Here is a 12,419-nt window from a genome sequence, read left to right on the forward strand (position 1 = left end):
CATGCAGCAGAGAATTGGTGACCATTTAATTAATTATACTACTAACAGCAATGTCCTTATGCACAAAGCATGTGTGTACTCATACACACCTTTTATATGGTATAATATTCTCCGACATGGTATACGAATCAGTGTTCGATCGGTTGGACAATGAAGCAAGAAAACACTCGCTCGATAAAAACAAACAAAGTTTTACCACCAATTAGTGAAGGAAAAACCCAACTTCTGCAAAAGCCTGTTGTGACATCCAATTTCCAAAACTTTTTGGAATGGTTTGCACTTCCAAATCACAGCGGGATTTGCAACCACGTTACGGACAATCCGTAAAGGCAGATGGATATGATAACACTTTGGTCGGGCAATGACATAACTCAAGCAGTATGGCGATGTAAAATTAGAAGGGCACTCGGTTGAGAGCAAACCTCTGCCAGACTGAACGGTTTACCTTTTATATTCCACTGATAGGCCGGATCTGGATCCGGACATGAACCAAAATCGAATCGGCTTGTTCTTGTCACCTAACCAACTCAATTACCAAGTTTCATCCGACTCCATCTATAACTGTTTGAGATATTGTGCGGTAAAATCATTTTTGGGCCTATCTCTCAATTATAAAGAATGATTTAAAAGATTATCATATCCGGATCCGGATCCAGATCTTCACCAAAATGTAATCAGTTCGCCCTCGTCAGACACCCAACCTGTACACCAAGTTTTGTCTGAATCCGTCCATAACTTTTTAAGATATCCTGCTCACAGACAGACAGAGGTGAAAACACAACGTCCATCCACATTTAGCGGAAGCAGAAAAAACAAATCGATGAAACTACGCTTTCGGAACTTGCCCTCAAAAATATTCCTCATGTCTTCATTGTCTTTTGTATACATTATGCAATGACAAATGGAAATTAAGAATGTTGTAGTTGCATGATGTAAGCCACCTTAGTATGAAGACTAATTTGAATGTTCTGTGCTGTTTATCAGACACTGAATCCAGAAGCGGAGTAAATACCACAGAGCGACTGCGTTGCGATAAAAATGAAAAGCATGCAAAAGGGATACCTTTGGAATGTGGAGAAAGAGGTGGTGAGGTGACCGATGGCCGCTTGATGACAGAACTGAGGCCTTGCAAAGGAATGTCACCTCCCTCGAGCACAGCCTTGTACACCATGTGGTCTTCCTCAGGAAGGGTGGGTGGACCCCCTGGAGCCACAGCAACATCTGCCACTCTCAGCTCTCGATAATCCCGCTGCACAGCACTGAAGAAGGCCACAACCAGGACAAAATGAATGACTCCTTTGGAGGTTTGTGCTTTCATGCCTCAAACAGTTCAAAAACAATCTAGCATTCTGCAACATCACCAAGGTGACATCTAAATGGCAACATAAAGGTCATCCATTCAATCTACTCCTTCCATGTTTCCCCCGCTATCAATACAGTACGTTTCTAGATGCAGAAAGGAATTCTCAAGCTTTTTCAAATAATTCACGAGGTACAGGAAAAACAACAGTCCCATTAGGAAAAGAAAAACATAAATTTCCAGAAATGCAACATGGGCTTTCAGCAAGCCTCATCGCGGATGGCAATGTAACCGCTCAGCTATTTGCCAACAAAGTACCTTGCCAAACATTACGTCTTATCAAAATTTTCCAGGGTCGGGAAAGCAATATATTCTTAGTCTCATGTCAAAATTTCACAAAACACTCGTCTCCTGTGCACTAATTTTATGGCCCAAGATAAGTGGTGCACTGCTTCTACAGACTTGAAATGTGTGCACACTCGAGATTTGGTCAATGGTCATGCTATTTCAAGGGGTTCCACTACTGCATCCATAATTGTGTTCTGTCTTCCTTTGCACATCAAGGGCGTCTTTCAAAGAATGTCTGCCGCTTCGCATTCCTCCCTGAAGAATGATCTGCTATTCTTGGTAATCGAAATTGCAATACGTCACCTGAATGTTTGACATATCTCAATATCACAAGATTCCCAATTTTTATGAGAAAAACACAACCATAAAGTAAAGGGTGGGCTGGCAGGATGACCTAGAGCCTAGAGGTACGCTCACTCATCTCTAAGCTGTCCAGCCTGGGTTCAAATCCCGACCCAGCTATAAACTGCCTCGCCGGTGTTTCACAGACAGGATGTTTCATCAGTGTGCCGTTCCTCGGATGGACGTTAAACTGGTCGTCTCGTCTGCCAGCATTAGTTGGTGGACGTTAAACATCCCACGGTGTCGTTGACAAAGAATAGGCGAGCTATTGCCGGCACCATGAACAAATTACAAATTCCTGCCCGAGGATGCAGATGCTGGGAAGGCAATGGCAAACCACACCTGAACATAAACAATCGTAGAGCATCTGTACATCGCCAAATGCCTCTCACAAGACACACAAAACTACATTGCCTAATTCCAGCAAGTTTCAAGAAATTCATGGATGGATCCAATCCTCAGAGATTGTATTGGAACAGTTGTGGATTCCCTCCACACCCCTCCAGACACGTGTGCAGGCACACACGCTTTGTTCCTAAAGCATTTATACGATGGTGTAAATTATACTAACTCTACACCCTCCATAATTACAAACCTCAAAATAGTTGTTTACCAAAAGTGATTGACCTATTTTCAAAAATGCCTGGATCATCAGCTGGACTCCGTTCTCCATAGAGTTTCGACCCTTTCGAGTTAGAACCTCTCCAAACAGTGGGTCCACAACTCGGCTGTAGGTCCATGTCACTGGATCCATGACCTCAGCTGTTTCTATACAGTCAATCCAGCAATGTAACTGGCTTATCGCTTTACTTATACACATGTTTACGTTCTTTACTCGACACTTTCACATATACATACATGACAACACTGTACATAAATGTACAATTAACACCTTGCATTGCACATAACATCATACTAAAATACGCCATTTGTATCTGTCTGTCTGTCTTATGAATTTTTGACGCCAATACATTCTGTCGTTACTTATCCAATCTCAACCAAACTTGACAGGATGACCAAGGGTTACATAATGAAGGTTGTAGCGCATTCATTTGCCCCCCTCCCCAAGAAGATTTATCGTGGCGTTTTTCCAAAGACGCTTTAAATAACAAAATTAATGATAATCGCATATTGTTTCTTTATGTTATTACAAAACAATATTAACACTAATAATGTCCCACTTCCCCAAGGTGTTTTTCCTGCAGTGATAACGTGCATAAATAGCTTGTAGCGACCCATGGGTCCCCCAAGCGAGACCAGCAACAGAATCTCCTTGCTCCAGCCGGTGACGTAACCGGCGGGCAAGCCACGGCGCCGGGGTGGCCGGTCACGTGACCACCAAAGCGTGCCGCCCGTGCGGTTATAATCCTTTGCACCTGTCGGTCACGTGACCACCAAAGCGCGCCTCGCCTGAGAGGCGGGGCTTTCGGTTTCGGTTGTGCTTTCTGGTTGTGATATATATGCAGCCCGATAAACGGGCTTTTCAGAGTTCCCGAGTTGGTTTTTACAATAAATATCTTCTCGGACGAGTTTGTGCCTTGCCCATCATTTTGTCCGTCTCATGCTGGAGCACGGGCTCCTTCAAGCTTATATTTATAATGGCGTTTCCGTGGGAGCAACGGCTTCTACAGGAAGTAAAAATATTATACACCTCAAACATGTATGCTTAGCTTTTTAAACAGTCGCTAATGCTCTTTATAACACTAAATGAAGAAATTTGGAGGAATCCCGACATCCGTGAAGTAAGGTTTACTTGCAGAACTGAGCGAAGATCTACTGTACTCTATATACTCCACAAATGTTGGGTTAATAACATGGCCATTGGCCATTTCTGCTGCTACCGTGGCATTTTTCGTAGCAAACTTTTGAAACTCGCTCCTGCTGTTTCATACGAAATTGACAGGGAGAAGCTCGAGTTGTGCTCCTTTACCAAGCAGCTAGCTAGCGCTAGCCAAGCCAGCCGTTCCTTAACGCTTTTGAATGGAGTGCTTGCTCAAATGCTTAAACCACTTGGCGATCTCTTCACCAAAAACTTGGTAAATGAACACACACCCAATGTTCTTGACACCTGCCCATAGATAGACTGTAATCTATATACCCCAAAGAGGAATGACCCTTCCTGCCCCTTCTGCGGTTGTACTAGTGTATTCAAATACACAATACTGCATTGGAGTCATCAGAAGGAAGCCAACTAAGCAAATAGTAAACAGTCATCAGGAGGAACGTGGACAGCGTTCGGGTTTTAGCTGACAACTCTTCTACCCTCAAACCCATACAGGTGACACCAAGTGAGCCGAACAAAAAAACATTTATGTAAGAATTCACTTCTCCCCAGACAGACAGCTGAAAAAAGAGAAAGTTGAAGGAGTCCGGGCTCCAGCATGATACGGACAAAAGGATGGCAAGGCACAAACTCGTCCGAGAAGATGTTTATTCGTAAAACCAACTCGGGAACACTAACACTAAAAAGCCCGTTTATCGGGCTGCCTTATAAAGCAAAACCGAAACCGAAACCGAAAGCCACGCCTCTCAAGCGAGGCGTGCTTCGGTGGTCACGTGATCCACAGGTGTAGCTCATTATACCCACACGCGCGGCACGCTTTGGCGGTCACGTGACCAGCCACTCTGGCGCCGGGGATCCCCGCCGGTGACGTCACCGGCTGGAGCAAGGAAATTCTGATGCCGGTCTTGCTTGGGGGACCCATGGGTCGCTACACACGCCCCCCCAGAATGGACTTGGTCCAGGAAGGTCAACCTGAGGGGGGTCCGGATGACCCGACCGATACGACCCCTGGCCAGTCGCGGGGGGGGGGGGGGGGGTCCGGTGTGGTGGCGGGTGGTCGGACGGGGGGTGCAGGTAGGGGGGGTCCGGTGTGGTGGCGGGTGGTCGGACGGGGGGTGCAGGACGGGGGGGCGGCCGAGGGGCTGGGCAAGTCCTCGGGGGAGGCTGCCGAGGTTCCTCGCGGGCCTCCCGAGGTTGCAGTTCGCGGGTGCAGTGCCAAGAAGGCTCGAGCGGTGCACGCGAAAAGCGGGTGAGCCAACCGAGGGGCTGGTCAAGGCCTCGGGGGAGGCTGCCGAGGTTCCTCGCGGGCCTCCCGAGGATGCGGGGCTGGTCAAGGCCTCGGGGGATGCAGTGGATGGGGGGCGGCCGAGGGGCCGGGCAAGTCCTCGGGGGAGGCTGCCGAGGTTCCTCGCGGGCCTCCCGAGGTTGCAGTGCAGGTTGCACTGCACCCGCGAAGGCTCGAGGCGGTGCACACTGCAGGCTCGATCGGTGCACGCGAAAAGCGGGTGAGCCAACCGAGGGGCTGGTCCAGGCCTCGGGGGAGGCTGCCGAGGTTCCTCGCAGGCCTCCCGAGGATGCGGGGCTGGTCAAGGCCTCGGGGGATGCAGTGGATGGGGGGCGGCCGAGGAGCCGGGCAAGTCCTCGGGGGAGGCTGCCGAGGTTCCTCGCGGGCCTCCCGAGGTTGCAGTGCACGGGGGCAGTGCCGAGAAGGCTCGAGCGGTGCACGCGAAAAGCGGGTGAGCCAACCGAGGGGCTGGTCCAGGCCTCGGGGGAGGCTGCCGAGGTTCCTCGCGGGCCTCCCGAGGATGCGGGGCTGGTCAAGGCCTCGGGGGATGCAGTGGACGGGGGGCGGCCGAGGGGCCGGGCAAGTCCTCGGGGGAGGCTGCCGAGGTTCCTTGCGGGCCTCCCGAGGTTGCAGTGCGCGGGGGCAGTGCCGAGAAGGCTCGAGCGGTGCACGCGAAAAGCGGGTGAGCCAACCGAGGGGCTGGTCCAGGCCTCGGGGGAGGATGCCGAGGTTCCTCGCGGGCCTCCCGAGGTTGCAGGGTCGGAGAAGTAGTTGCGGTTGTAGTTGTAGGTGCGTGAGGGTGACGAAGCGGCCGTGCCGCAAACGTCAGTGCGCGTGAAGGTGACGAAGCAGCCGTTCTGCCAACGTCAGTGCGCGCGAAGGTGACGAAGCAGCCGTGCCTTCGGAGGGTCTTAGAATAGCTTCGCCCCTCCGGTCGTAGAGGAGGAGCCGAGCGCGGTGCGCTAACCTCACAGTCATGGCCGTCGTTGTTTCCGAAACTCCGGCATTTCGAAACCGCGTTTGAAACTGCGCCCAAAGCCGTGCGGGAGAAGCCGGCGGCACCAGCTTAGGTGGCTTCCCTGGCTAGGGCGTGCTTGCCGTGTCCACTCGCAGCCCCCGCATCCGTGCGGGGGCAGTCGGGGTTGCGTGTTCAAATTCGGGGTCACCAGTGAAGGAGTCCGGGCTCCAGCATGATACGGACAAAAGGATGGCAAGGCACAAACTCGTCCGAGAAGATGTTTATTCGTAAAACCAACTCGGGAACACTGTAACACTAAAAAGCCTGTTTATCGGGCTGCCTTATAAAGCAAAACCAAAAACCGAAAGCCACGCCTCTCAAGCGAGGCGTGCTTCGGTGGTCACGTGATCCACAGGTGTAGCTCATTATACCCGCACGCTTGGCACGCTTTGGCGGTCACGTGACCAGCCACTCTGGCGCCGGGGATCCCCGCCGGTGACGTCACCGGCTGGAGCAAGGAGATTCTGATGCCGGTCTTGCTTGGGGGACCCATGGGTCGCTACAAAGTAATAGTAAAAGACAGGAAAATGAATAAAAAGATGAAAAAGCAAGAATTAGCATGGATAAAGAGAAATATGAAAAAGTCAGAAGACGTGCGAAAGACTGAATGGAGATGTGAAAGAGAAATGAGCAAAGATCAAAGATGTCGGGAAGAACCCGGATAGAGGAATTGCAGCAGTTACTCAACAAGGCTCAAACGTAGCAACAGGTACTAGCTGCCAGAGGCCCGTATATTACCGAGTACTACCAGTTACCTTACCACTCAATTGAGACGTGCTCCACCCAGTAGCTAACAAATGTGTTTGAAATGTATTTATTTAAATAGTTCATCAACAATGTTTATTTAAATAGTTAATCAAGAATGAATTGAATTAAATTTGGTGTTGTTTTGTGACCTTTATGAATACCTGTAGTAATCTGCTACCAGCAGCTCCCCGTCTAACGAGCCATTTCAATATATTGACAACTCATGTGCTAGGAACAGTAGTTCTCACTGTTATGATTATTTCATGCACAACTGTACCAAAGAAGACATTTTTAGGAATGGATCCATCCAGAAAAGGCATTTGTACAACAAAGAATGGAAAAACATCTTGTTTATCAAACAATTTGGTGTGAAATTTACGACTAATATAAATTTGTAAGACTTTAAAAAATAACAGACCGAAGTACGAATGTGGTTTCTCTTTTGAATTTTGCCTCTTTTGGATAGACTGAACGTTTAGTCAGGTTCAGTATGTCCAGATTTAAAGTTTCGTTGGATTTTTTGGGGGATTTGGAAAACTATATATTTTTGGAAACTATTTTGTATAGTCAGTCAGAAAACCAATGTTGCTATTTGCACAGACTCCTGTATGGCGGCCATGTTGGATTTTCAAAATTGCCGCCGTAGAACTAATTTTTCTCAATATCTCAGCTTCTAAATATCATAAAGCTTTGATTCTAACGGCTAAACATACATTTTCAAGGGCCCTGAATCCAATGGTAACAAGTTCGATAAGCTAGACATGACCATAGAGCTCCTATGTGGCGGCCATCTTGGATTTTTCAAACTGGCCACCGTAAACTTGATGTTTCTCAATATCTCAGCTTCTAAACAACATAAAGCTTTGATTCTAACGGCTAAACATACATTTTCAAGGGCCCCGAATCCAATGGTAACAAGTTCGATAAGGTAGACATGACCATAGAGCTCCTATGTGGCGAGGGAACACTCCAGCACTCCAAGATGAAAGCGAGGGAACACTCCAGCAAGATTCCAGGTTGGGCAGGATACAACTCGCTCTTGTCTGAACGCCAGTCCATGACTCGGGTTGGTGCCTTGCCACTACTTCCAGAGGTGGCGTATGAGTGGCCAACCCTACTGACCGTGATCATGCAAGCCAGTCAGCTAAGGATGTTGGCAGTTGGTGAAGATCATCCCACTGTAATTTCATTTGACATGGCCCTCTACGAGAAGGTGGTGCAACTGCTGGATGCAAGACCTGACTTGAAACGCACAGTCGTCCCCAAACTGGGTGAGCTGCATGTTGTCATGGCGGCTCTCCGAGCCCTCGGAGCCTCCATGGAGAACTCAAGCATTGATGATGCTTGGGTAGAAGCTGATGTCTATGGTCCAGCCACGACGCGGCAAATCCTGAAATGTACACACTACAAGCGGTCTCTCCGTGCCCATATATATTCATATGTAGCACTTTATGAAATGGTTCTGGAGGAGTTCTTGAAGGACAACCCACAAGTAAAGGATGTGTGTTTCGAGGCAACAGAGGGAGTAGAAGCTGCCTGTGCTGAGACGAACAAGTGCACAAAAGCTGAATCTGTAAAACAAGCAAACACCAAACTCCTTCAAGTCTTGACATCTGATGGGGTGGTGACGGCACTCGAGGAGTGGGAAGCACAGAGATCCAAGAATGCAATGTTCAAGTCAATGATGAACTATCTACATCGGGTGGAAACAATCCTGTTATTCGTGGCAGCATCACAGAGTGCTGACCTGGTGCTTCACCTCCAAGCTGGAGAAGAACTGAGAAAGTTATTCTTTGCCATGGACCGGATCAAATACAAGCGGCTCTGGCCCGATACATCGCAGACATGTATGACCTAAGAACCAATCACCCTAGGACCTGGGAAGAACTAGGAGCTGGCAATCTATCAGTAACCAAGAATGACATCCCGTTTGTATCCATTGGACCAGATCATGCATGTGAACATCTGAACAAGCTGATGAAGATTCACTCTGGACTGATTGGCATCTCTAACAATTTATTATTATTATTTTTTTTGTATACAAGATCGAGGCTCGTGAAAGAGCGAACATTAATCACACAGAAAGACAAACAGACACATAAAACAAATAACATCGGGAGCGGTAGACAAGATGGGGAGAGAGGGGGAAGGACACAAACACAACATTTGAGAGCAGGGACCGAGAGACATGGAGACATCGAGAGATCTGTGGGAGGGAGAGGGCTTTGGGGGGAGGCATGTGAAGGGGGAGGGGGGGGTGGGAGAGGTATAAACATATGGACACTGCCAGGACTTCCAGGAAAGAAGTTGGAATTTCAAACAAGGTGGATCTGGGGTGAATTAGTGGGGGTAGAAAAGATCAAGGTTTTGGATGGGGGAAGATAAGAGATGGTGGTGAACAGCTGTTTTAAAGACCTGGAGGGAGGAGTGGGATTGAAGGGAGTGTGGGAGTTTGTTCCAGAGGCGGGAGAAAAGAGGAATGAAAGAGTGAAGGTGAGCAGAAAGCCGAGATTTCGGCAGTTTAACCATCAGAGGGTTGCTGGCAGATCTTGTGCGACCTGTAGGAATATTTGGGGGACAGAGCACAGAGAGAGCTGGGGGAGCAAGGCCGGAGAGGAGTCGGTAGAAGACAGAAAGACCACCTACCTGCCTGCGGTGAGTGAGTGAAAGGCCCTCAGAGGTAGCTTCATCACGGGAGATTCCAATGATTTTGAAAGCTTTGGATTCAACAGCGTGAAGCCGAGCCAGGTGTGAGGCAGGAGCACCAGCCCATAGGGGAGAACAGTATTCCATTGAGCTGCGGATGAAAGCCTTGTATGTGGTGAGGAGCTCAGGTGTGCCGAGGAAGGACTTCGCACGGCGGAGGATGCCCAGTCAGCGACTGGCTTTGGAGGCCAGCTTGGAAATGTGGTTTTCCCAAGAAAGATCATGGCAGATAGTGAGACCCAAATGCCAATGCTAGACAGAGATTCTTCATGGTTACACCAGAATTATCACGCCTGTCAAAAGACTTCAAGAGTCAGTTTGGCCTGGAAGGTGACAAGACCACAGAACATCATGACCTTGGTCCAAGTGCAGTCAAGAGGGAGCATGAAGCAATCAACAAGATCAAGGCTGCGATACTGAGTCACGGGAATCCATTTGACACTGAAGGTGACAAGCTGCACAATGTGATAACGAATGCTTACATCCCAGACGAGTATGTACCACAGATCTTGAACATTGATGTCACTGGTCAGAAGTTGTATGAAGACTACGTGTCGGAGCGTATCAATGGAGATGTTAGCCTCTGGGCACCAGTCAAGAAGGAGAACAACAAGATGTTCACGTCTGGGAACAAGAGAACCACAGTGAAACTCAGAGACAGGACTGTGGATCTGAAGGAGACTAAGGAACTGTACGGAAGGCTCATGGTCCTTGCCAAGTCAAACAGAGACATCAACCAGAAATATGCCATCGGAAATTACGAGTTCACTGTGACACCAAGAGCACTGTTCGCTCCAGATGGGACAATTCTTCCATGCACTGACAAGTCGAAGTTAATTCATCTCCTCGACAAGTTAGCAAGAGCAGAAATTCACCCCGAAGATCAGCAGCAGATACCAGCTGCAAGTGTTCTACAAGAAGATCCAATGGACACAAGAACTATGGCATCCACATCTAGTAAACCTACAAGTCGGAAGATTGCACTGGTGGATGGGATGGTACTTGTGCATAAGCTGACAAAGAAACCAGCCACTGTAGTGAAAGTCAACGATCTGGGTGAATGCTTCAATGACAGACTCATGTCTCCAACAAAAGATTGTGATGAGATCATACTGGTCTTTGACACGTACAAAAACGATTCTCTGAAGAGTGCTACCAGGGCTAAAAGAAGGCAAGGAAAGGATGCAGTACAGTATCAAGTCAGAGATGACACCAACATCAAACACATCCCAATGAGCAGATTCCTTTCTCATGACAAAACAAAGGCTGATCTGACTGACTATCTGGCAGCGAAAACTCTAGAATACAACAGTCACTCATCCAAGTTGATCATCACATCTGCTTCAGGGCGTACTAGGAGCAACAGTGACCTGCTCTTCGAGGACAACAACCATGAAGAAGCTGACACCCTGTTGATCCACCAGGCCGTGCTGGCATCCCAGCGAAACCCACATGATGCGCAGTTGGTGTTCTTCTCTCCCGACACAGATGTCCTGGTACTAGTCATAGCAAACTATGACCTACTGCTGAGGAATACATCCATTTCCATGGCCTCTGGAATACTTCAAATAGAGCCACTGTGGACAGCTCTAGGGGTCGAAAGAGCAAAGGCGTTGCCAGACTTTCATGCTTTCACAGGGGCAGACAACACTGGGAGGTTCTCTCGAATAGGCAAAGCAACCTGGCTGCATGTCTACCTCAAAGCAAGTGAAGATGTCATAGACACCGTGCGAATGCTTTCAGATGCAACTGAAGTGACGGAGGACATGTTGTCCACACTAGCTAACTTTGTATGCGCTGCTTACTCTCCAAATGGCATCCACATCGACAGCATCCCCGAACTACGATGGTATCTCTTTTGCAAACGCATGGCAGAAAGTGACAGGCTTCCTCCTATTCTTGGAGCTCTCAAGCAGCACATCCTTAGAGTCCATATCCAGGCCAGAGTGTGGGGTCAGGCAAGCATTGCTCAACAGGATCCTCAGCTGAATCCCCTGCAAAACGGCTTTTACAAAGACACGGATGGACAAATGAAACCAACCACAACTGAGGAGCCTCCAGCCTCCAAGGCCATCATTCAAATGGTTAGATGTCAGTGCAAAACAGACTGTTCTTCATCTAGATGTTCCTGCAGAACAAACAACTTGGCTTGTACAGACCTTTGTCAGTGTGACATCCAGTGCCAAAATGATGAGGACTCTCAAGATGTGATGAACGAAAGCGATGATGAGGATGATGATGACTTTACTCAATGATGAATCAAAGCTCTGTGCTCTTTAGAAGGTGAGTTACATCAGTTTTACGGTGGCCAGTTTGAAAAATCCAAGATGGCCGCCACATAGGAGCTCTATGGTCATGTCTAGCTTATCGAACTTGTTACCATTGGATTCGGGGCCCTTGAAAATGTATGTTTAGCCGTTAGAATCAAAGCTTTATGTTGTTTAGAAGCTGAGATATTGAGAAACATCAAGTTTACGGCGGCCAGTTTGAAAAATCCAAGATGGCCGCCACATAGGAGCTCTATGGTCATGTCTAGCTTATCGAACTTGTTACCATTGGATTCGGGGCCCTTGAAAATGTATGTTTAGCCGTTAGAATCAAAGCTCTATGTTATTTAGAAGCTGAGATATTGAAAAAAATTAGTTCTACGGCAGCAATTTTGAAAATCCAAGATGGCCACCATACAGGAGTCTGTGCAAATAGCAACATTGGTTTTCTGACTGACTATACAATATAGTTTCCAAAAATATATCGTTTTCCAAATCCCCCAAAAATTCCAACGAAATTACATAGTGAACCTGACTAGTTACCCCCTGGAAGGCATTCCAACAACATATACACATATACACACACACCTGAGATTTGGCAGACCTGGGTGGAGGGGGAGCCT

General features: G+C 48.1%; 1 protein-coding gene across 1 annotated transcript in view; it reads right to left on the reverse strand.

Annotated features, from left to right (window-relative positions):
* Positions 1-12,419, reverse strand: part of LOC137432951 (sorbin and SH3 domain-containing protein 1) — a 446,359-nt gene that overhangs the window by 82,196 nt on the left and 351,744 nt on the right. Inside the window, exon 17 of the mRNA XM_078783773.1 lies at positions 1,063-1,259. Within this exon, the coding sequence (XP_078639899.1) occupies positions 1,063-1,259 (197 nt within the window). The remainder of the gene's footprint in view (positions 1-1,062; positions 1,260-12,419) is intronic.

This window comes from Myxine glutinosa, chromosome 8 (genome assembly GCF_964187855.1).
Source record: "Myxine glutinosa chromosome 8, kmMyxGlut1.1, whole genome shotgun sequence".
NCBI lineage: Eukaryota > Metazoa > Chordata > Myxini > Myxiniformes > Myxinidae > Myxine > Myxine glutinosa.